Here is a 25,654-nt window from a genome sequence, read left to right as displayed (position 1 = left end):
TCACATAAGTATAAGTACCACTAAACTGTTCTGTATTGCACTGTACTGCTATTTCCTCTTACACTACAGGTAATGGCAGAGCTATATTTCTGCAGAGTTGAAGACCATTCAATCTTCTGATCTTGTGTTTGTAAATGTATACCTCTATAATAGTTGCCGATATCTAAAAATATATACAATAAGGGGCCATCTGGGGCCAGTACTCTCCCGTAATAGACATTGTTACCGACGACTCTTTCCTGGAACTACCACTTTTACTATTTTAGTCATTGCTACATTACACTGTGCTATACCAACTTTGCCTTCGACCTGAGAAAATGCATGATAGATCAAAATACATAAAACATACACAGCTCTACTTCTTCTCAAATCAAATTATTGTATTCACAGTCACTTTCTGCCTCTGTTGCTTTTCCTGTCTTTTATGTTCCCATCAAACCCAAAGCCGATACCCGATGGAGTTAAAAAATGCAGCTCACAATAGAAGTGTTGGAATGGTTTTGTCAGCTCTACAATACACAGTCATGGTTTCATTAAAATCAAAGACTCTTGGAGAAAGCGGACCATTTTTTTTTTCATACGTTTGGCTTCTGCAGAAGAATGTCATTGTGCCATGGAGCTTTAAGCTGCATTTGTGCCAATGTTAGTGCCACTCTTTCCATTTACTTTTGTCAATTTTCTGCTATTTATCAGCAGCACATTTTTGCCTGTGTGTCCCTGAAAGAAAGTTTTTTTTTTCCTGCAAGCATAAGCATTCTTATTCCATTTTCTGTGCACAATGTCACTTTCAAAAGTTCAGACTGTTTTGCAAAATTATAATCAAAAGGAAGCTTCAGGTGCTTCCAATATATATAAACAAATTTAGGCATGAATTAGATTGGCTGTAATGTTCTTTGAAAAATGTGGCAGACCTTGAATGTTGTAGAGAGAGTTTTCAGAAAAGGCGCGGGCCATATCGGAGGTGTGAATTGTCCTTGGGGCCACAAATTCATCTTCTCCTTATATTGATTTTGGATCCTTGAGCAGTACAAGTCATCTTTGCTGCCAAATACAGCGCAATGCAATTAAAAACCCACAGTAGAAACCCCCATACTTTGCGCTCTAACGATTTGAGAGAATGAGTCAAGACCTTTTTTTTATTCACTATTTGTTGATTTCTTTTAATATTTTGCTTTTTGTTGCTGTGCAGAGTTCCAGGACCGCCCGGTCGGAAGAGGACAGGGACACGCTTTGGGACGCCTGGGGCTCGTGGAGTGAATGTTCTCGTACCTGCGGAGGGGGCGCATCCTACTCACTGAGGAGATGTCTCAGCTCCAAGTAAGGGTCCTTTGCAATCTCGATATTTGAATACAGTCCCCGCCGCTGGACTTGGTTCAGGATTCTGTCCAATGAGACCATGTTATAATGTTACCCTCAGTAATAAAGATGCCTACAGTGGGATATATGTCACAAACTAGTTTTATTCTCCTATCAACCACAAAACATGCGCCATATAGGCAAAAAACCTCAGACAGTTTATCAAAGCAGAGGACACATTTCTTTATTGGGACAGTAAAGTACATCTAGCACATTAACACACTAGCTATTTCAACTTGGATAGACTCAGACAGAGACAAAAGCAGCGATTAGAAAGATATATTGACATATACAGTTGTTTTTGCCGATCAGAATCCGGCAGTAGACAACGATATATGGATTATAGTTAGTATGGATGGGTAGGTTAGAGTTAGGGATGTCTTCCCCCGGAGCTATGTGACTGTGTTAAGCTGTTATTTTATTTTGTAATGTATTTATGTTTGCAACTGACTCTCTTCCAAGTCATTAAAATCATTCATTCAATCAATCAATCTATCTATCATGCCTGGACACTGCTGGTGTTAAGGGAGACCGACAAAGGATGTAGCAAGGCGAAGCAATGAATGGAAGAGGCGGTGAAGGGGTGGAGGTGGGTCGCAGCACAGCTGGGAAGCAGACATGAGCCATGAACGCTGTAGGCTTAAATGTGGGACAGAGGGCAATGATTGGCTGCAATGAAAGTGTGGCTCTGCTCTGATAGGCTGAGGTGGAGGTGTGACCCTCGCAAACATGATCAATGGCTTGAAGTAGGAGACGCTGAAATGAGTCTCCCAGGTTCCATAAAAAAAAGAAAACGCTTTTGTTGTTTGTTTGTTACTAATGTAGTTATACAAGGATAATCTAATAATAATGAAAATTTGTGCAAAAACATTAAAGTTGTATTTTTATACCATTTTGATTACGTTAATCTGTGGTTATCTGTAGCTAAGGTCTAACGCCTGGGTGCCATTCAAGTTACAAGATCATTAGACTCCTTATAAATGGAACCATCTCTCGGACAATTTGTAAACGCATGTTCAAGCACTAGTCAAGGTAATCCTCTGTTTAACTGCGACAGGCCTGTTTTCCATTAGCGCGCCATATGCTAGCGCTGAGTATCACGGGGAGGCAAGGGAGAGGACCTCTTTTCCCTCCTGGCTGTCAAATAAAACTGACTCTCGCCCCTAATAGCACAAGTAAATCTCATCAATCGTCCCCGTCCCGTGAGGTTGTAAGGGGAGCGCGCAGGATGCATGCTAAATAGTCCACAGGGGTCAACTGATACCACTTGCCCACTCGCCTTGTAGCCGCTTGGCCCACGTCTTGGAATCATCTGGAACAATCTGCTTGTAAGTAATGGCACAACGCATCACCATCACTGTCTCTCACCAAAGAAGTGCCTGTCGTTTTGAATAACTTTTATGCGACAAACTTTGAACTCCCTCTGGTCGGATCCCCTTCTCATCATGTAAGCTTAAGTCTCAAGATCTCCGGACCTTTTCTTCTTGTGCCAAAGTTACCCCATTGACTTACAGCTTCAAATTTGGACTCTAGCACCAAGATGAAAGCTTTATACTAGCGCCATACTGGGCAAAGTGGACAATTACAAATATATGAAGTACTGGAGTTGAAAAAAAGTGATTTGGTATGTTTTCCATAGAAATGCTGTCACTTTTATAGACTGGGAAATAGCTGCAGGGTGACTTCATTGCATTCCTGTACTTTACTGTTCCGAGAATGTACTACGCACTGGTGAAAGGTAGCCAGTGAGCCACAAGCGCCAGGGTCACCTCCCTTTGAGCGCTAGCAGTGATGAGATCAAACAGCGAGGTCATAAAACAGTTGAGGTTGTAGTGGACATGATGGGCTCTCTGCATGCTACAACAATAAAAATGTATGTTCCTTGGGAGAGTTCAGCTTCCCGACAGCTGAATGAAGCCCTTTCAGTCAGCTGGACCCGGCCCGTAGACTCCACAGTGTCTCCCTTAAAGCTAATGTTTTTTGAGCTTTTGACGGGATGCTGAAACTGATAACAAAAAAGAGCCATATTGAGTTAATCAGTCAAACGTGGCACTATTACCACACACTACGACTGCTTAGATTGAATATTTCATTTAGAATGACTCACAAATGCTCCATAGACAAGACGCAAACTCTTACACAATTTTCACAAGCGTCTCAGTGTCGCTCAGAACACTCAATGTTACTTTTTTTTATGTGTTTGCACCTCAGGCCTCTTAGGTGCCAAATAGCCCCTAGCATTAACTCGTGCCCACAGTAAATATTAAGCTTTGTGTGTTTTGAGGTGCACCATTTCTCTCCCCACACCCACTCCTCTCCCAATATATTTTTGGTCAGAAAAACCTCAGAATGCTCCCGGCTGTAAAAAGCAATTTGCCATTTTTTAAAAGGTGCTAAGGTTGTGCGCAGCATTCTAGGTGTTGGTTACTCAATCACATTAATGTATGTGACTTTCTTGGCGAACTTTGCTTGCGAGAAGGTAGGAAGGAGGTAGCAGCTTGTCCCCCGGTGGCAGATCAAACAAGTGTTGTTAAAAGTAAAAATACTAGGGCCCTTATGACTATTTGGAAAGTAAAGACTGTCACTGGATACCTGCCAACACCCTCAACTAATATCAACTCTATGACCTCCTCTACCCATGCTGCACCCACTGGAAGTCCTAAGCAGAGTTTGTTCGTTTTCTATTATACTGCCCCTAAGAGCACGAACCAAACATTATTAACAACAGGCTTCCTCATCTCAAGCCGTATTGGCATATGGATTGGGTGTTGTGGCACATAGCGGCAATAGTCACTGATTTATGGGTCTCGCGACTGGCAAACGATTGAAGATCTGGACTTTTCTTTTCTCCATTCCCAAACACACTCCAGCCCCCCGCTCGAAGTAAATGATGATTAGAAAGAATCGCGCAACTCATAATGCGTGGTGACAGCGCTTCTGGAAATGGTTCTTCATCCCAAGGCCTTGAAATAACTTTGTAATTACTGATAAGGATGTTTTTACAATGCGTCGGGTCAGTGATTACAGAAGTAGCAGGCACTGGGGCTAAATGAGCCTGGTGTTTTGGGAGTTCTCCAGTGGCGTGCCGCAGCTGTTTTTGAAGTTTGCGTTTAAAGCCAATTTAGCCAGCAGTTGTCATTAAGCTTTCTTTTGGAAACGCTGTGGCACCGGAGCCTGGCACTGTGACTGCATGACTGACTGCACAGTGTATAGAGACCACCCTCTGTGTCGCAATGCAGAAAACAGTAGTAAATCTAACAAAAGCCATGCATCCTTCAGAAATATGAAACTGGAGAAGGCTCATTATGAAATACGCCAGCCAAGGCCAAGTGAACTACAGTGGGCCGTGCTTGTACCCGGGTTACTTGATGCGAAAGTCAAATGTATTGAAACATCTAAAGAAACCACCACCAAGGCATTGACTTTATCTTGCAATGGTAGAGATTAGAGATGCACTGATACAGCTTTTTTTGCTACCGATACTGATTCTGGGGTTTGAGTATCTGCCGATATCCAATATTTACCGATACCAAGAGACTTTCTTAAAAGTGGCTTTCTCTGAGTGAAACATTTTATTGACTCTTTTCTCAATTTTAATATCAATAAAGTCAAACTTAATTATCATGATGCTACATATAAATTCTCAATTATATCTATTGATAAACTAATGGATAAAAATTAAACAAGGACCACTGGACTTTTTTACACTAAATATCTTTGGGTAAATGACAGGCTTTAAGTTACATTAATACAATCAACTCACATAAAGTTATCTGATCATTACAATATGTTAGATAAGTTATTTCTTAAACTAAAATACTCCTTCAGCAGTGCTTATTTTATTTTATTAGGCTACATTAGGTATTTCTATCATGGTTTCTGACCGAGACGTAATTGTTTTCATTAGCATTAGCATGTTCACGCTAGCTTTAGCATGCTGATGCTAACTGGGGAATTTTGCCCGGCAATTGCGGAGGTTAAAACTACCTCAGCATGCCCGTATTCACTTAGATTTAGGTGGTAAAGCTTGTGTTTTTAAGGCGTTGAGAGCCAAAACTAGTAACGGTTCACTATCGTATATTTGTAGCCGATACCCGATATTGTATTTTTTCCAGTATCGGCTCCGATATCCAATACCAGTATCGGATCGGTGCATCTCTAGTAGAGATAATGTGTGCCCGGACCTTATTTGAAATGTCCAATGACTCTCTGAGTACCACACATTTAGAATAATCTTGGTCTTAAGCAGCACCCCTGATTGGAAAATTGATTTGGCCATTGGTTTTAAGCTGGATGTCCTTCCTAAAAAAACTTCCTCTATTTATTCAGGCTTGCTATCAAGAATCAACTAAACGAATAATATCTCCCCAATGTTTTAACCTAGCTTGTGTTGACACAGATATTTTTTTCAAGACATTCCTAGATCCACGTGGTGTTTTGGATCACCATCGCAAAAAGTGCTATTTCCCTTGTCGCCCATTACTAACCGTTGTAGACTATTGTTATTGAAATGTGACTGTTATTTTTGAGCTACTTCGCTAACAAGACACCAAGGCAAGTGAAAACATGACCTCAAAAGTGAAAGTAATTAATTCACGTCGATTGCTTGTGTTGGACCGTATTTTCTTCTTACTTTAGCAGCGCGCACAGCAGGAGCACATCTGTGGCATCACTAAAACTGCCATCTCCACACTCCCTGCGTATTGATCAAAAATGATGGCAAAGGTCAGAGAAACCGCTCTTCAATTCCTTTTAATTTACTTGGATACGTTGACGACATTTAATACAAAAACATTACGCACCAGATGAATCGGGCTGCATATTTGATATTGTTAGATGTTATCGTAATAAAATTCGGCATATGCTAGTTTTACGGTGGGGCGCTTTGAAGTACTTGAGTGCACTTTTGTATATTTTTGGCAGAGGAAGGTCAAAGTCTGTGAGTTATTTGAAACAGGGATCCTGATATTCCAGCCATTTTCATTTTTCCTTAACCTGAGATGACGCCGCGATGGATCCCAAGTCTGAGTCGTAGCCCCTGCTTATAGCCTCTCCTTCGGAGCTTTTACCCCCTTTTTATTAAAAAACATACATTCACACGTTTGAGCTTTTAACCATAATGTTCTTACCTCATGGAAAATGTGTGTTTCATATTATATACGTCTTCACTGTGAGTAGACTCTCCTCTCTTCAGACCTGACTCGTAACTTTGCTGGGAGCTGGAAGTTTAGGTTAGGTTTAGGTTTACACTGTAGGTTATCTTCCAAATGCTTTATTTTATTAACACACAGCAAAATATAGCATTGTCGATGTATTGCTGCTTGAGTGTCCGATGCTACTTTAAGTGTCTATCTAATATTAGCTGTGTGCAATTTTCCAGCCTGATTCCAGTCTTACCTGTCTCTCAACTAGCGGCTTTAGCTTTTGTGACTCGCTATTTTACTTGGCTGAGTTGACCGTCTGCATTCATCTAATGTTCTTGCCATGCCACACACTCCACATTCGCTCACTGGGATAACACTATAAAATCCTCCCTGGCTTTTCTTTTCGTCTGGGAAGTCCAAGCTCTCCAATGCTGCCTCCAATCATGATTCTAGATTAGCTAATGGCAAATGACATTGGAATCTCTCTTATGTCCTCAGTTTGGGTAAAAAAATATCCTTTTGATTATTTTTCAATAGGATCAGGGGAAATAGTCCCATCATAGGGCGGTATCAATAGGAAATCATCACTTCACCATCAAAGCGTAAAGGAATTTGAATTTTCTATAAGTGGTTACATTAGAATTTGATTCTGGGACACTGTGAGCCAAAATATTCCAATGTGTTGAGCAGAAGGAGGGCCCAGGAGAGTCTGCATGAACTACTGCCGCTATATAAAGCTATAGTAGCCACTGTTTACATTACCTTGGATTTCCCTTTTCTCCATTTCCCCTCTGTCCTTCCCCTAATATGAAGCTGTACATCTTCATTTGTGACTCCTGCTTTTACAAATAGGACGCTTGCGCAGATAGAGTTGTCCTCAAAGGTCTTAAATTCTGGCGGGAAGCACATTTTGAACCTTTAGTTAGTCATAAGGATTGCTTGGACACCCTGATAAACCTTTGAACGGTATTTAGCATAATTTAGCAGCCTCGACATGCAAAGTAGAAATAATCATAATCAGACAAAAAGGAAAAAAACAAAAGTTTTCTTGCCTTCTGATCAGAGCACCCCATATAACAGAATATCATAATATTTACATTAAAGGAAGAGGAAAAACATCTTTGGTCTTTTTGCGTTACTGAGCGCACGCACAAAGACCAGACAGGTACGCATCAACTCGTCTATGCTCAGGTAAGAACATATCTCAGCAGGAAAAACAGTGGCCTGTTCCTTTAAGAGGTACTTGATTGTCTCCCTGGGGTAATTTACCTTCTGCATTTGCCCCATAATTCGGCTGCTTGGTAAACCTGTGAGGAGCACTTGAGCGCACAGGGACCCAACTCCAGATCTCGAGTTCGTTTCAAGAGCACCTCTTTGGAAAATTATAATTTGAAACCATTGTATGGGAATCAAGCCTTATTGTTGTGAGGCAGTAGGTTGAATTTATTGCTCTTGACTCAACATTTCATTTTCTTTTTTTTTAACAAACATCCCGCTAAGCATTTGAAACCATTCCACTGTTTTACAACTTGCCATGTCCGCCCAGCACGCTCTCTTACTGCACTGCAATTCAAAGTGATAGGGGTCTTTTGTCAAAACACCATTAGCCTTAGGCCCATAATCCCCCTGTGTGTTGTGGTTTGTTTTATCATTCACCCCGAGAGTATTTTTTAGTAAAATTGTTCATTCTTTCTCTTTTTTTTTGCAGAAGCTGCGAGGGGCAGAATATCAAGTATCGGACATGCAGTAATGTGGTAAGTTCAGCGCGCTCATCTCCATGCAACGGGCGCCAAATAGCTCCCTGGAGAAGTTTACATTTGAAACAAACTCAAGGGTCAGGCTAAGATAAAAAACCTGAAGCTAGAATATGATCATTATCAGAATATTGCGTCAAGAAGGGCGTCAAGTGCAAGTCTATGACAAATCAATATGCAATTTACTGCGCTCCACAAGGCCTCAAAGTTGACCTCAAAGTTAAAAGATGAGGAGATCAATGTGGGGTTGCATTTTGATTTGTGAAACAGCTTGACAATGAAGTTTCTGAGCTGTCAACTTTAGTCAATAAATGTTCCCATGTTTGACGCTTTCCCAAAGTATTAAAGCAGTTCTAAGTAACTTGTTTACTTTAATAAATCCTTTTCGAAGTCCCTCTGGGGGAAATACAAGTGTTAATGGGATGATTGGGGGGTCTTTCATCTCCACCTGGTGTCTCTGTCCAGAAAACCACAATTGCAACTTCGCTGCCTAGGGGTCGGAGCCACCAATACACACTAATGGAAGCACGAAGAAGAAGCTAACAGGCTAACGGGCAAAGCTAACTGCGGGCTAGCGCACTTAAACTGTATTTACAGCCAAGAGTGAAAAAAAATTGTCCATTGTGTAATTGGATGTACGATATCCCTCTCTCCCTTTGTCTTTTCTGTCAGCGTAGTATTTACTCTCATGGGCAATTAATGAGTAAACGACACCTGCAGTGGCGCTTATGGCCTCTAGGGGCATGAGTTACTTAGTGCTGCTTTAAGGGTTGCAGCTAGCAGATAATATCTTGCATGATTTTTAATAAACCCTCACAACACGTGGTGAACCAATTTGTATGCATGTGTGTATAGTGTTGATAATGGCAGTAATCCTCCATATTGTCAAAAATGTTCCCCAATTAACTTCATTGTAATTTTCTCTCCAGGATTGTCCCCCGGAAGCCGGCGATTTCCGTGCCCAGCAGTGCTCGGCCCACGCGGACGTCCGATACCAGGGCCAGTACCACGAATGGCTGCCCATCCCCAACGACCCCGAAAACCCCTGCGCGCTCAAGTGCAAATCCCGGGCTTCGGGTTTAATAATGGAGTTAGCCCCGAAAGTACTGGACGGAACGCGCTGCTACACCGAATCCCTGGACATGTGCATCAGCGGAGCGTGTCAGGTGCCCCATATGCTCCAGCAATGAATAATCAATGAACATAATGGGTTTTTGACTGACGTTACGGGAAATATTTAGCATGCATTTTCGACCCACTTGAGTAGAATTACATCCCTAGGCAAAGTGTCATTACAATCTGTGCCTGTTTTCTTACCATACTTCGGATATCTGTGGTTGGAGTTTTGTCTTGCCGACGCACAAATCCATCAATCAGTGTCGGACCAGTGCAAGAAATGCTAAATAGAAAGCGCCGAGGAGCATTTTTGTGAAACCTAAAGCCCTGCTGAGAGCCGTGTTATTATGTAAATAGATGGGAAACAATAGGGGCGGTGAAAAGCAAAATAAACAATGTCTCAGCATTAGTATTCACAATAAATAAATCAGGGGCAATTTTCCTGATGCGGTTTGTTCTTCGCAGATTGTGGGCTGTGATCACGAGTTGGGAAGCACGGCGAAGGAAGACAACTGTGGAGTCTGCAATGGAGACGGCTCGTCCTGCAGACTGGTGCGGGGGCACTACAAATCCCAGCATGCATCAGGAAAAAGTACAGGAGCTTTGTAACATCAATGAATGTTTCAGGCGCTGGTGTAATAGCTTTTGTTTGATTGTTTCTGTTTCCTAGCTGAGGACACAGTGGTCTCGATTCCCTATAAGAGTCGGCATGTGCGGCTGGTGCTGAAAGGCCCGGATCACTTGTGTAAGTCCTGGTAGGTCCAGGGTGCCCTTCCATCCAAATAAGATGACTTGTTTTATATTGTCAGATGCATCATGTACCACAAACCTTTGAGCAAACAAACTCTTGATTTTATGATCAAAATGTAAGTTTCACTGTTCCATTATCACTCCAAACTTCCTCTTTTTGTGAATCGGCACCTAAATTGTAACCATGTGTCGCCAGGGGTTACAGCTTGTTGCCGAGTTTTGACATTGTTTTAAATGTCCGCTGTATTCACACGGCACCCGGCGAGGTCAGGGGTTAACTGAGGTCAGACTGCTCGCTACAAGGCGGGCCCATGTGCGGACCACCATGTGCTTCTGGGCTGTGCCAAACTGGGACTCCAAGCGTCATTTTGCCTTGACTTGATATTAGTTGTTTCATTCTAACCTACGTAACCGGCCCATGTGCCAAAGATCTTGTTATACAATGCAACCACGGGAAACCGATAGTAATGGTAATGGAGAAGAGGCGGGTGATTTCCCAGCATGGTAACAGAAGTCAGTGTTGTGCTATGAAATGACAGGGTACACACTTACATCATGTTCATTCTACTGTTTGTGGAGTTTGTATTTTCATTCTAACATCTGGTTCTATCATCTCTATCATTGTATTCCTGGCTCTTGACTGAAATATCTCATTGAGGATTGTATTCTTTTAAGTTTGTATTCAAATCAACTTGTTCTCGTTATAGACGTGGAGAGCAGGACTTTACAGGGGGCGAGAGGTGAACTCGTCCTGGAACAGTCTGGACAGTACCATCTCGAGAACACCACCCTGGACTACCAGAAGCTTTCAGATAAGGAAGTGCTGAGGATCACTGGGCCACTTGGAGCTGACTTCACCATAAAAGTGAGTACATTATTGGTAGAACGATATATTTTTCATATAGAATAATTTTTCCTGTGACCTTTGTGGCACAAGTTCAGTTGTACTGTACTATTTGATCACAAAGTTCTTCTCATTCAAGGATTCATCATAAGGCTAAGCGATCACAATTAATTTATCAGTCAGCAGTCGTTTTAGGCTCCCAAAACCACTGAGCTTTGGGATGGAGGCGAAGGAGAACCTGGACATTTAGCAACAAAGGCACAATTTCAACACAAAGAAGAAAAAGAATAATTTATCTTTATCAGGTTTACTTAAATGTTTTCAGATTCTCTTCATTGTGTTCGTAACCCAATCACTTGGAGTAGCCATATGGAAAGCCTTTGGGGGAGCTAGCTGGAAATGCCTGTCGAGCTACTGATGCCTCCTGAGCAACTGTTTGGGGCTGTGGCGTAGACTGTTTCCTTCTGTACCAAAATGCAAATTGTTTAGGTAAACTGGTATATTTTACATCAAATAACTTAAGATATATTGAGGGATGTTAGTGAAGGAACTTGGGGAAAAGATCCTGATGCTTTCATGGACCGCGCATGGATCAGTCATCTCTCCTTTCTAAATAAGACATTGTTAATAATGTAAAGTCCAGCAATAATACACAAACTATTTTACCACTCTCTGGCACAATAGGTGTGAAATTTCTGGTGGTTTCCTGTATTAAAATTATACAGGCCACAAAGAGGGAAACGCTTGTGAAAACTTCCCTCCTCGTAAACAGTTAAAGTCGGCAAAGCACAATAAATGAGAAGTGAGCAGACAGAAATCTGAGCCGCGGTGACTGTAATTTTCTAATCTTTTCGGGGCCAGGTCAAACTGTCATGAATGGAAAGTGTATTGCAAACTGCCAGAACGTCTTTCCACAATCAACACTCGAAATGCGAATAAGCAGGAGGGGAATTTCAATTTATTATCAATAAAAGTGCCATGGTATTTGGTGTTGTTATGGCAAGATATTGGATAAGAAGCGGTTCTCTCATCAACTTTTATTGGATGTTTATAGTCATCTTTTTTTATGGTAAATTATCTATATACAGCATGTACTTAGAGCACCTATGAGGACAAGCAGCGAACTAAATAAAAAAGCTATTAAGTTTTAAATTTGTAATCAGCCCACTGAATAGAGTGGGATCTTTGGATAAGTAAATGAGCCGCATCACTCAAGACTGTGGAAATGGCAGCAGTGTCTGAAACCTCTCACTGTTCCCGTAGGTGCAGTTTTCCAGCGGCGCCGACAGCGTGGTGCAGTACATCTACTACCAGCCGATCATTCACCGCTGGACAGAGACAGACTTCTTCCCCTGCTCTGTCACGTGTGGAGGAGGTTAGGAAACTTTGCATCTTTCCAGCAAGTGAAATTACATGTTACATTAGATCCATTTTTTAAGCTCCCCGTGACTGGCGTTCATTGTTTGTTTTTTTTTTTTTTTTTTCTGGGTGCAGGCTACCAGCTCACATCGGCAGAGTGCTTTGACCTCCGCACCGGCCGAGTGGTGGTGGACCAGTACTGCCATTATTACCCAGAGAATGTAAAACCTAAACCCAAACTACAGGAGTGCAACATGGAGCCTTGCTTGGCCAGGTTAGTATGGCTGCCAAATGCTGCCGTCAGTCACCCATCACTCATGTTGACAATGCAAATGAATGAACAATGGCTTTCTTTTTAGTGATGGCTACAAGCAAATCATGCCATATGACCTCTACCACCCGTTGCCAAGGTAAAAGCACTCAAAACTTCAAAAGTGTAGACTGACGTAAGCATAAAACAAACATCTTTTTAAACCGTTGTATAGATGGGAGAACAGTCCATGGACCGCCTGTTCTACTTCCTGTGGCGGCGGCGTACAAAGTCGCTCGGTGACGTGCGTGGAAGAGGACATGCAGGGGAACATCACCCCGACAGACGAGTGGAAGTGTCTGTACTCAACCAAAACGGCCGTCATCCAGCCCTGCAACACCTTCGAGTGCCCCACATGGCACGCTCAAGAGTGGTCCCCTGTAAGTAACTATTGACAGGCTTTAATACCTGCATTGGCAGGAGTAGCACACAAATTAACACTCAGAGGCCTTATTGGTAGCATTGTACTTTACAAAAAACAGACAAACATTAAAGTACCGTATTTTCCATAAGTCACACTTTTTTTTCATAGTTTGGTTGGGGTTACTCAGGTGCGACTTATACTCAGGTGCGACTTATATATCTCAATATATAATTTCACATAATTGCTATTTTCACACTGACAGTCGCTAGAGGGCGCTCTAGGCTTGTGTACCAGTATCTGCTACTCCTGTACCACTGAAGATTTTAAAAAACGGTAATCGAGCAGCAGAAAGAGATTTTCAAGTGAGCGAGAAACTTGTGAGGGACTGGCGAAAAGCAGAGGTTACTCTTACTGCAATGAAGAAAACAAAATAAGCTAATCGCAGGCTAAAAGCAAGATGGCCACAGCTAGAGGAACGATTTTGCAAATGAGAGCTTGAACAACGTGCTGCCGGGAGAGGCTTGTAATGGTGCAGTTACGCCTCCATGCCCAGGTAGTTGCCAATGGTGCGACTTATTCTCCGGAGCGACTTATATATGTTTCTTTCTTCTTCATTATGCATAATTGGCTGGTGCAACTTATTCTCCGGAGTGACTCATAGTCCAGAAAATACAGTACACAGTACCAAGGATTACTGTTTTTTTTAATTTTTATCTGTATTTGTGCACCTTCGAATTCAAATTTGTATTGCGCAGCCAAACCTAAATCCTCCTTACAGTAATGGTGATGCTGCGATTACACTGATCATAAATGTCCCATTGAACTGCTCAATGAACCTCTTTGGGGATTTTTCACGTTTATCAGTTGCTGGCTGCTAAAACCTCGGAGCATATTTGTGGCCTCGCTCTGAAAACCTTGGCCGGCTGTTTACCTAGCACATTCTTCCTTGTGAACTCGACTTTAAATGCTTGTTTTGGCAAAAGGACGCTCCAGGTTCACCCCTGAGCACGCCGCAGTGGGGAAGCTTGGAAGCCTCGCGTTTGCCTGTGTGTGCCTCCCTTGAGCTGACCTTATGCAACAAGATATAATCACGGAGGGAAAAAATGTAAACGTTAGCCTTATCGCTATCTAAAAACGGATGAGTGAAGAGGTTGTATTCTTTCGACAGTGTACAGTAACGTGTGGCCAGGGCCTGCGATACAGAGTGGTGTTGTGCATCGACCACAGGGGGCTGCACGCCGGAGGCTGCAACCCCACCACTAAACCACACATCAAGGAGGAGTGCCTGGTGACCGTGCCCTGCTTCAGATCCGTAGGTGGGTTGACTCCTGAGTGAACTGTCTTGTCAATACAACCGGATCCTTTTTCATCCTTTATGGTAACATATACAAAAACAAGATCAAAACATCCCAAAGATACAATGCATTTTAAAGTTTTGGTGCTCATTTTTTCATTTCTAAACAATGAAAGAGGGACACAGTCATTCCTAACATTCCTAAAGCATTATTGGCATTCTTCAGAGGGATGAGCTTATAAGCATGTTCAAGAAGCAGATAATAGCATCACTGTCGGACAAATTATACTCCTCCTATTCATTAGAGGCCATGACATGAACTTAACCTTTTTACTTTGATTGTAAACACACACATTGTACTGTAATAATCTAATAAAATGACCTATACATTTCTTTTAGATCCACAGCCTGTTGAAGCCAAGGAACCATGGCAAAAGCAGGCCAGCGAATTGGAGGAGGAGACAGCTGTGACGGAGGAGCCAAAGTGAGTGTTCATTTATATGCTTTGTTAACCTCTTAACCCCTCTTAAAGTTTGACTTTATCCAAATCTAAAAGCTATTTGAAAAAAGCTTCACCACAGCAACAAAAAAAGAGAAGAAAACGAGGATGGAAACACAACAAAAATCGGACAAAAGAGCAACAAAAATTGGACAAGAACTCCACAAAAAGCGATGAAAGTGCAGCAAAGAAGTAACAAAAACGCACTGCAACAACGCACGGAAAAAGGTTTTGTCAGTCTTGGCTTTCAAATAATCTGGCCTATAGGCTGCAAGCTCCAGTCGAGAAGGGTAAATTGGCTTGCTGAACTGCTCAATAATCTATAGGAGAAATTACAAGGAGGTAAAAGCCAGCACGAGAACAAAGAGAGACAATTCTGCACAATCAACTTGTTTGAGCTTTTAACCAGGTTAGATTGTTCCCTCATCCAAAGCATTCTTGCTCTAGTGGCCTATTTCATTCGCTTTGGTTGTTTCTTCTTCTGCTGAAGCGCCCCATAAATGAGACATCGAGGGATAAGTGGCTGCGGAAGCCATACATAAAGGTTCATAACCCGGAAAACAGACTCTAACACTGTTCGGTCACTTTATTACTGTCGCCTCTGAGGTATGGGAGCCAGAGAGTGACGAGCATGCACTGATTCCAGACCAGTTACGCCGCGCAAAGTGCAGCTCAAAATTTACCTTGAGGTGAAATTGATTCGGACAGGCCTCACTGCTCCTTTGAAAACCTTCACAGTATCGTGCTTGTGTTCACGTCAGCGGCCATTTGCGTCAACGTTTCAAGTCGAAGCGTACAGCTGGAGCCCCTATTTTTTTACACGCCTGTCATAATATCCTTGCATGTATCTCAACACACCTGCGCTTGCCAAAAAAAAAAAGTCTACAAATGACGCTAGATTAGATTTGTTAGGACAAGTGTTTGAGCGTATTAACCTGTCTTGACTTTTCATAATGTTTTAGGTAATGCGCGAACAGCCAAACGCATGTAAAGTCATTTTCCGTGTTTTTTATATGAGGTAATTTAAGGTAAAAAAGCTACTAGCATTACCTCAGCGGAGCGCCCCAGATGTTCACCTATCAACCTCTCTCTTCCGAAGATGGACAATGTTTGGATAATAAGCTTGCGTGACTTGCGTTTGCGACCGTGCTAGCCAGTTCGAAACATAGTGTTGACTTATCTCGGAGCGAGAGAAAGAAAAATATGCCCCAAAATGCCAGACTTTTTGCTCTTTTGCGTGTAAAGCATAGCAATCAACGGATAATAGAGTTAAGTCACAAACCAAGAGTAGTGACAGGAAGCCAAAAAATGTTACGCACACAAATTAAGTCACAATCTTCAGTACTGACCATTAAGAGGAAGTAAATCTTGGATATTAATGTAATTGATAACATTAGGAGACATTTTAGTGTAATGAGTTATTTGAATGAAATCAGGGTTGTGCTCCGAACAACAGATGTCGGTTAACAGCGCGTGAAGATAAACGCAGATGTTGTTAGTCCAAAGTCGGACCGCGCGCTGATTCATTTGTTTGCCCAAATCTCAACGAGCTCCCCAGCAGCCGCAACGGAGCCAAGTCTGTGTAGTGATTATGAGTATTTTATGGAGTTGTCCTGTGAAGCTCCGGGGTGCGCTCGTGCTGCGGTCAAGACAGGTTAACCAGGGAAGAATGTAGTTTGAGCGTACAAGCTGCAAATTTATGGGCTTCGTGCAGACTGACCTTTAGTCTGTTGTGTTAAGAATGCGTACAATATCAGCTTTATTATTGGTGTTAGATCACACTATTTTTAACGCAACCAGAATATGACGTGCCCCGTCAAGTTTAGTGTTCTGCTTTTGTTGCACCACCATTGTGAGACCTGTTATTCATTCGGACACACTGTACATTTTTGTTTATTGAACATAAATTCTTTAACCTCTTAACCCCCACCTGAACTGAGCATACTTTCTCCAATTTGGCTTTACCCAAATCTAAGAGCTTCTTGAAAAAAAAAAAGCGTTAATTAGAAACAAAAATGAGCTGAGAAAGAGGATGAAAACGCAACAGAAAAGTGCCGAAAAAGTGAGAAAAATGTGATGAAAAAGTGTGATGTTCGGGAGACGCCAGAGGCACCAGCAGCTTCAAATACCTGTTTGCTGCTTTGTAGCAGCTGTTCTCTTAATCTGATGTATTTGTCTGACAAAAACCGTCGTCATTGTGCCTTTATCTGCATAAGAATCTGCTCTGAATCAGCCACAGATCTCTTAACAGTACAATGATTATGTTTAATCTTTCATGAGATATCGAAGGTTTTCATACCTAGTCGAAGGCATTCAGCTATTTCATGCTTTTCATCAGCAGAGAGAGCCTTTTTCTTTCGCTTATTGCTTAATAATGTGGAATGTCCTTTTTCAGTAGTTTTAAGACAACTAATCATCACAGGCGTCTGAGATTGATGTCAGTGATTCAAAGAGCCCTGAGACTCAATATCATCCATGAGTTTCATTGAAATTTACCTTTATGACACTGAAATACAATTTGCATAACAATTGTTAACGCAGTGTATAGGCTGTAACCTTTAAGATTAGGGTGAAGCTGAACTGGAGAAAATGCTCTTGGTTAAGGCAGGGGTTAAGAGGTTAACATCAGCTTTAGACAAACTTGTAAGATGACTTAATCTCTTGTATACATAGTAAAGTTACGATGAGTTTGAAAGGGAGAGTTTGCTGTCTTCCACAAGCAAACTAATAACAGAACGCTCAGTTTATTTCATCTGGGGAAAAAGTGCCACTGACAGTGCCACACAGCTGTTAAGTATAATGGCATTGCTTGAGTTTATTTTACCTAAATGACTTTTTATCATACTCTTTAGATTTATCCCTGGGATTTGGGAGCCGTGCAGCAAAACGTGTGGAGCTGGTGTGCAGCATCGAACGGTCAAATGCCAAGTGCTGCTGTCCTTCTCTCAAACGGTGGCCGACCTGCCCGATGACGAGTGTGAGGGGGTCAAACCGGCCGAGGCTCAGTCCTGCTACAGGACGCCCTGCACTGGAGCCGAGGAGCAGGAGAAAGACCCCACTGAGAAGAGCTTTGAGAGGGAAGAGCTACACGACTGGGAGTATGAGGGATTCACTGAGTGTTCAGAGAGCTGTGGGGGAGGTATGTTGAGAAGTATGGTCAAAGTACTTTTCAATGGTTAATATTACAACAAATTGTCTTCAGAAATATTTTGAAACTAATTCAGTTGTCAAATAATTGACATGCCATGTGCTGAGAGACTCAGAGTACTTTTAGCAGGCAAGGTAAAAAAAAAGACCTCAGCTCAGCCTCATACTTAATGTTTAAAGAGGATAATGTAACTTAAGATTTGTGAATACAAGGAAAAGTTGAATATTATTAGGTGTTAACGGTCGTAGTACAAGCTCTGCTCTTACAGCCTCACCCACTTTGTCGGGAATCCAGTGCCAGACACAGACAGTCGGCATAAACACTCCGCCATCTTAATTTAAGGTCCCCTTTGATCTCTTTAGGTCCGTGTGCCTGCTTTGTGTGTCCCCAGCTAATTTAATTTCTTGTTTGCACGGGCGTCGGCTTTTATCCCACCCAAACTCTAAAATAGTGGGATGATTACAGAGGAGTCCGATTTCAGGACATAGCTCTTGCTAGTGTCCCCAACTTTGGGAACAGACGGAATTATTCATGTTCAACAAAGTCGGACATCACAGGCTTAGGGTAAAGTAATGTGTATGTCCTCTGGATCCTTTACAATTGGATATTTATTTCTTTAATAAGGCTGAAAAAATGTACTGCATACTGACGGGGGTGCACTAAACCATCCCCCATAAGAATAAAAGTACATATGGAATAATGATATGGAATGTAACATTGGTCAGGCGGCAGCCTACTATGCACTTGGGGCAGAAGAAATCAAGAGCCATCTCCACTGCCACAGGCACAGTGGAGAGAGCGTTCAGAAGGCACTGGTTAAAAAAGGGAGATCCTTGGGTTGCTGCTCGGGCACAGGCCAGGTCCAGATCAACCTTGTTCGTGTCGCTTGGGTGAGGATGTATGATGTTTAAAGACCAGAAGGATCCCATAAGCCCAAGAAACATAACGGAACACGAGCCCTACACTATGACAGTGTTGATTCTCTGTTTAGAGAATCAACACTGTCATAGTTTGATGTCAAGTGCTACAAGTTCATAATTCCCAGAATACCCAAACATTTAGCTCATCTTGGCATCAGTGCAACATAGTAATAAGTAAGTGCTTTATTTGTCATTGTACAAGCATACAATGAAATTGTGTTCAGGTGTTAGTCCTGAGCCGCTGCGACTGAGCTGCATGTTTTTGGAGGTAGAGGAAACTGTATCACCCGGAGGGAAACCTGGCTGTTGCATTGCCTCCTGAGTTTGTCCCTGTTTCAAAGCGTGGTGTCCTGCACTGGTCAGTTCCACCTCCTCCTTCCTCTTCCTCCTGTGCAGCTTCCTCCGCTCCACAACAGTCTTTCACCATATGCTGGGAAGAGCTTAGTTAATCTGTTTTATTCTCCAGTGAACATCCATTAGCCAGAAACATAGAAGTCATGTGTGGTTTAGCTGTGAGTCTTGCCCGTATACCTCCTTGTTTGTCCCTTTTTTGTTTCCTGTAGCTCCTCTTGTGGCGCCTCCACTGTGCTGCAGGTGTGGAGGGTCTTGGTGCCTCGTCAGTGTCTCAGAATAATGAATTTATAACTCTCAAATGGGAGTAAAAAAAAAAATCCACCGATCCCCACAAAAAGACAGCAAAGATGTACACAAGTATCCAGTAAAGCAATGTGGAGCACAGAAACCACAAATGCAGTTCACAGAAAAAGACAAAAAATGCAGCCTTACCGAGAGGGGGAGGTTGCTGCCTGTTTATACAGTTAATACAGTTATAGCCACGGCGGGCAAATCATTGTAAAGTGCAGGGCAAGGACATAATATCAGATACATGGAGGTAGTGAAATAGTGCAACAATGCAAAGTCTATTTAGTCTTGAATACTGCATATCTGCTTTGTGTCGCACACAGGTGTACAAGAGGCCATTGTCATCTGCCTGAACAAACAGACGAGAGAAGCAGCCGACCAGAGTCAGTGTGAGAGCTCCAGAAGACCTCCTCAACTCCTCCAGGACTGCAACCGTCAGCCCTGCCCGCCCAGGTAGGAACAATTACAAAGCCCATTATAAAGTCATTATAAGATTAAGGAAAGGAAGAGTTGGAGAAGCTTTTGGCTGCATCTGCTAAGAAAATATTACCCCAATTAAGCTCTTAAATGCTGAACAATATATAAGCAGTGTGAGGGTAATATTCTTAAGTGCATGTCTGGAACAGCCCTAAAACAAAATACCTGTTGAAATGATCAATCCTCACAAATGTATACAGTATATAGTTGAACATACTCGAGAGAGACAGAAATCCCACTAATCCAGTACATTTTTCCCCCCTTAATCCAAACTACTTGAGCCAATGAAGTCAGTGTTGTAGCCATCTGACTTGTAGTGATGCTGAGTTATAGTGACAGAGATGGATAGTTGTATCACTGTGAGGAGGAAATGAAGTCAGCTGGAAACTGCACGGAGCCTGGTCACAATCAGAGACAATAGGATCAAGTATCGGGGGAGCGGGTCCGGACTAGACTTGTGTGCAACTGTCCCATGAAGAACTTAGTACAGGTTCAACCAGTCTAGTAGTGGGATAAAACGAGTTTCATCCTTCGGTATAATGTAACAGCAGACAGGTGTCAAAAAAACAGTAAAGCTCCATAAACATACTTACAAACTCACCTCCAAGAGAAACACACAAGCAATAAATAATGAACACTGGGTCCTTAAATAGTATCTGACAAAGGGAAACTATCTGGTAAAGAAGTGCTCAACACATGCTGCTATTGAAAATATATTTGACTACATTTATAACACCGCACTGACATCTAAATAGACTTTTCATGTGAGCAATAATGCATTTTAGGAGAAAGGTCAGAATTTGTCCTTAGGGAGCAGTATTTTCCATAAAACTAAGACCATATGTTTAATAGGAACAACTCGCAGAGAGATATAGTGCTCACGCAGATATTGGTCCCCAGTGGTGAGGCAGAGTAATGCATTATGACTCTCCCTTTGAGCGCCATATTTTTTATTTTCAGACTGAAAGCTTATTGTATAAAAGGAATTTGGATAATATGAACAATTCAGCTTGGAAGATGGATATTATCTGCAACTTCTGAAATTGGGGGGGGGGGTGGAAGTTGTATTAAGTGTGTCTTGCAATAGCTGAATAATTAAATAGCGTTATGACGAGTGGCGGATACGCAGCTTGCGAGTGATTTTGCGGTAGGCCACACGCTTCAAGTTAACACCGTGTGCTGTTGTCAGTGCTGCCCGCTCACACTCTGTCCGAAAGCCCAGAGGCCGGCGGCTCGCTCTCGGCTGTTTTTTCAAGCTTTCAATCTTGTTTTCAGGCACAACAAACGCTGTACTGGACGTGTTTCCTTTGGCCCTGCGCTCCCTCCCAAAGGCCTCCTCACCCTCCCATATTAAGCCGCTCTGCTTGGATACTGTTCCCCCCCGAAAGGGAAAACAGCCATAGGATTTGGCTTTGAATCGTAACGGTCCAGAAACAAGCCCCATTCCCAATTCTCCTCAGTCCTGCACCCCGGAGTAACGGTGGATAGTTTCTAAAATATTACCTAATCTGTCAAGCCTAAAGTAAAGTCCCTGCCATAACGGTTACAGTTAGACGCCGTGAGCTAAAGTTGTACATAAGCCATATTGGTTTCAAGATGGAATAGAAAACGCTGCTTATTAATCCCTGTGTGAAAGCTGCTTGGACAACAGTGTGGATAGTGAGCCACACAGGTCAGTGGAAAAAAACACAAGGTTAAAAAGGCCTGCCATGGGATTTCTCCAATATCACAGTCTGCAGGGGAGACCACAGCCTAGCTCCATGAATCAGTCTCTTACAAAATTTGTTTTTTATGAATTTACACATTCAAGAGTGTGCTCTCTTGGGGTTACTGAACAAACATGAACTGCTCCTGACTACATTTCTTTTTGGTGAGGATAACAAGCCTGAAATAAATGTTCACAATCTATAAGAGCTGTGACTAATCAGAGCGGGAGGAGGATAGAGTTGAAGCCAGGCTTTGATGCATATCACACAAAACTAAACCATGTGTGCAGTGCTGACATTTTAATAAGCAGCCAATGCTTATCATATATATTGTCCATGATACAGTTTGGCAGTAAACACTGTGTTCACAGGTGGGACACTGGAGAGTGGAGCTCATGCTCTGCTACATGTGGCGTGGGCCTAATGACTCGCTCAGTGGCCTGCACTCGCCGGCCCTATCGCGGCAGTAACCACACAGAGGTCCTGAGTGTGGAGGACTGTGAGAGCCCCAAGCCCAGCCCTGTGCAAGCATGCAACCGATTCGACTGCCCTCCCATGTGGGACGCACGTGACTGGAGCAAGGTGAGGCCAGTAAACATCTGATTATAAGTGATGCATTTAACGGAGACTGTAGATATAATCCAGGTGATCCCTCTCTAAAGGAAATGGCACCTCTGTATTTGTGTTGCTGCAGTGCTCTCGCAGCTGTGGTGGAGGAGTTCAGAGGAGGCAGGTCATGTGCAAACAGCATTTGGCAGATGGCAGCATTCTGGAGCTGCCAGACACTTTCTGCCCCTCAAAGAGTCCAGTGACCCAGCAGACCTGTGCCAGGCAGGACTGTCCCGCGATGTGGGTTACCACTGAGTGGTCTCAGGTACGGAATGTCAGTTTATTATCATTGCAGAGCTAGGTAACATATTTGAAATACTTCTCATTTATATCGCTAGTGCTCGGTGACTTGTGGCAGTGGTGTACAGAGGCTTCAGGCCGTGTGCAGGAAACAAGGAGAAGATGGTCGATATCACACACTACTTCCCAAAAACTGTTCTCAGATTGCCCATCCCAACAGCGTCCGACCCTGTACCCTCAGTGTCTGTGAAAGTAGGCTTGGTTTCTTTAGAGTAATAATATAAAACCTTGTTAAGTGACTCATGTGAGTGGTCTTTCAACAGATTCAATCAAGCCAGAAGTCACCAACCGACCCCCCAAAAAGGTGTATGTCCAGTGGAGAAAGGGCAAAAAGCTGCATTTGCTGGTTGGAGGCTATGCCTATCTGTTTCCTTGGACTCCTGTTGTCCTTCGCTGTCCAACACGGCGCATCCGGAAAGGGCACATCCACTGGCTAAAGGATGGGAAACCTTTATTCAGCCTCACGCATCTCTCCATCACGTCACTGGGATATGTGAAGATCTACCACTTACTTCCTTCTGATGCTGGGGTTTATACTTGCCTTGACGGCCAAACAAGGGAACATTTAGCTCTGAAGATAATTGGAAGCAAGCAGAAACTGTCATTGTCGGAAGCAGCCTTGTCAAGGCTAATTGGACCTCAAAAGCCTGGCCAGACTGCGCTACCTATTTCCTTAAACCAGTATGACAACATTGTGGAACGCATAATAGCTCTCAAAGGATCTTTCCAGGATGTAAAAGATGCTGATAAACTGTATTTAAGTGAAAAAGACAGGTCGACCCTGGAAGATGAAAGAGGCCCAGTTGTGCTTATTGTTGATAGCCACAAGCTGGATGAGGTCATGCACAGTGTGTCTGGGGAAGAACAGCTCGCACACCTGCTAAATGAGCTAACCAAGATGCATAGCGAAAGCAATGAGTCTACTCTCCATCCGGACACGCCAACTCAAAACCCACTTCATTTCAATATCAAAGTGCAAACGCCAAGGCCAAGACGACCCGTGATCATCCAGCAGCCCCGAAGGGTAGGAGTGGCACCATCTTCATCTGAAAAAGTAGTCCACATAGGAGTGCCGGTTTTACTGCAAAAACCAGTGGCAAGTTTGGAGCTTAAGTGCGATACGCTGGGGAGTCCACAGCCGATTATAATATGGACAAAGAATGGAAAAGCAATTCAGTACAGTAGCAGGTACATTGTGTTTGCACTTTTTATTTTCAAAGTAATATTACTCAAGTAAAAAAGTTGAATGTAAAGGAGTACATAATTTCTTGCGTGTGTGTTTATGCTAATCATTTACATCATATATATACTTTTAAATTATGAACTGCTTTTATGACCAGAAGAGAGGTGTCAAAAAGTTAAGTCAAAATATTTCCTTTATTTTATCAGGCAAAACATTAAGTACACGTTCTTATTTACAATGTTGGCCTGAAAGTGCACTTACAGAGACAGGGAGGGGGATGCTTACAAGAAATAGTTACAGTATATAGGGAATTATACCAAAATCATACTCGAGTAGTGTTAATATGTACGATATTGTGACACAAATTATAAGACAGTTAAATGTATCTGAAAGTTGACATAGCCTTATATTAAACAGTCTGTGTGTTTTTTATTTGTTTTGACAGAGTATTTGCTTCGTCGAGTGGCTCACTAATGATACATTCACCAAACAAACAGGACGAGGGGCTTTACACCTGCACCGCAAGGAACCGTCTTGGGACCGCTACTCTTTCATCTTGGCTGCAAGTAAATGGTGAGAATTTCTTTGAAACATAATACTGTAAGCTAGGCTGTAGCACACACTGGAATGCAAGATTAAACAGCATGTCACATTGAATTTGTACTTTCATTTTTGCCGTAATTCCTCTATTGTAGTTCTGGAGAAGTGATTCTGGGAAAACATTGTCTTCAACTGGAAAACACACGTGCAGCCACTCAAATTTGCCGTCAGTGGCAGTGATTCAGTGTTGGGGAATGTCCGGAGCCTGGTCACCTCTGCACTGTCTACCATCAAAAGCACAGTCATTCTGATTATTCAGTGCTCCTGCACATCCTCTTCACATATGACAACAATTAGGGGCTAGGGCATGATTCAAAATGAGATAGCTTAGCGTGCGGACACGAGGGCGTGTACTCAATATTAAGTTTGGGATGTTTATTTAAAGCCATAAATTTTCTTTTTCCATGTAAAACAAAATGTAATTCATACCGACGAGAGAATAAATAATAAAAAATACCAAAAAAAATTATACTGAAATTTTACTCTTTGCTGTATTGCAGTTGGAAAAGGAGGAGGGTGTCCCCGGGGTAACAACATTGGAGGCCATGTGTGCGATGACAGGAGTAACACGAGCCGAATTGTGCCGCTCTGTGTCGGTCAATCCTGCGCTTTCCGGTACTTCCCATACTGTTCTGTAGCCTGCGTACATCTTGCAAATGCTACATTTTTGTACAGTCTTTCAAAAATGTTGTTGATTTAGGTGGCAAGTTGAGCCATGGACTCAGTGCTCTGCAGCTTGCGGAGGAGGGTCCCAGCGCAGGAGGGTGCGGTGTGTGACAGGTCCCGATGACAGAGCCAAAGAAGTGGGGATCCATCACTGCACCTTACGTAGGCCATCACACACACGACTGTGCAACATGCTGCCCTGTGTCAGATGGGCAGCCACTCCATGGGGCCAGGTAAAAGGAAGAATACAGTATATTACAATGAGTCTATATACTGTAAACAGTGGAACTTCATTATTATACTGAATATTTTTCATTTTTCGTAGTGCCATGGCCAGTGTGTAGGTTCAAGTTTGGCCACACAGCACCGTCATGTTTACTGCCAGGACACGAATGGGACCAAAGTGTCCTATAGGCACTGCAGTGGATTACAAAGGTAAACATAAAAAAACTAATGCTGCTGAACATGTGCTGACCAATCATCCGGATATATTGCTAGAGCTTAGGCGAGAGTAAAACTGGTTCAATGTGAAGGAAAAACAACAAAGTGTTACAAGCATGCAACAGGTGAACTTACACATGCCTAGGGAGACCAGACACTCCCAATTTTCCTG

The 25,654-nt window shown here is 42.7% G+C and overlaps 1 protein-coding gene and 1 long non-coding RNA gene across 4 annotated transcripts in view; one reads left to right on the top strand and one right to left on the bottom strand.

The window, feature by feature from the left end:
• The window catches only part of LOC306980883, a 469,430-nt gene that overhangs the window by 226,599 nt on the left and 217,177 nt on the right, over window positions 1-25,654 (bottom strand). The gene's annotated exons all lie outside the window — the stretch shown is intronic.
• The window catches only part of LOC306980836 (ADAMTS-like protein 1), a 100,334-nt gene that overhangs the window by 72,696 nt on the left and 1,984 nt on the right, over window positions 1-25,654 (top strand). For all 3 annotated transcript variants that reach the window (XM_079580327.1, XM_079580326.1, XM_079580328.1), the window contains 22 exons: window positions 1,190-1,317; window positions 8,209-8,254; window positions 9,184-9,420; window positions 9,836-9,962; window positions 10,041-10,115; window positions 10,828-10,985; window positions 12,228-12,339; window positions 12,459-12,597; window positions 12,683-12,733; window positions 12,809-13,013; window positions 14,166-14,313; window positions 14,691-14,775; window positions 17,643-17,929; window positions 19,824-19,953; window positions 22,055-22,265; window positions 22,378-22,557; window positions 22,631-22,784; window positions 22,856-23,780; window positions 24,221-24,348; window positions 24,876-24,990; window positions 25,076-25,274; window positions 25,367-25,476. In XM_079580327.1, the coding sequence (XP_079436453.1) occupies window positions 1,190-1,317; window positions 8,209-8,254; window positions 9,184-9,420; window positions 9,836-9,962; window positions 10,041-10,115; window positions 10,828-10,985; window positions 12,228-12,339; window positions 12,459-12,597; window positions 12,683-12,733; window positions 12,809-13,013; window positions 14,166-14,313; window positions 14,691-14,775; window positions 17,643-17,929; window positions 19,824-19,953; window positions 22,055-22,265; window positions 22,378-22,557; window positions 22,631-22,784; window positions 22,856-23,780; window positions 24,221-24,348; window positions 24,876-24,990; window positions 25,076-25,274; window positions 25,367-25,476 (3,950 nt within the window). The remainder of the gene's footprint in view (window positions 1-1,189; window positions 1,318-8,208; window positions 8,255-9,183; window positions 9,421-9,835; window positions 9,963-10,040; window positions 10,116-10,827; window positions 10,986-12,227; window positions 12,340-12,458; window positions 12,598-12,682; window positions 12,734-12,808; window positions 13,014-14,165; window positions 14,314-14,690; window positions 14,776-17,642; window positions 17,930-19,823; window positions 19,954-22,054; window positions 22,266-22,377; window positions 22,558-22,630; window positions 22,785-22,855; window positions 23,781-24,220; window positions 24,349-24,875; window positions 24,991-25,075; window positions 25,275-25,366; window positions 25,477-25,654) is intronic.

The sequence above is a fragment of the Gobius niger genome, assembly GCF_951799975.1.
Source record: "Gobius niger genome assembly, chromosome: 21".
Lineage (NCBI taxonomy): Eukaryota > Metazoa > Chordata > Actinopteri > Gobiiformes > Gobiidae > Gobius > Gobius niger.
The sequence above is the reverse complement of the archived record's forward strand: the minus strand, read 5'-3'. Positions and strand labels throughout refer to the sequence as shown.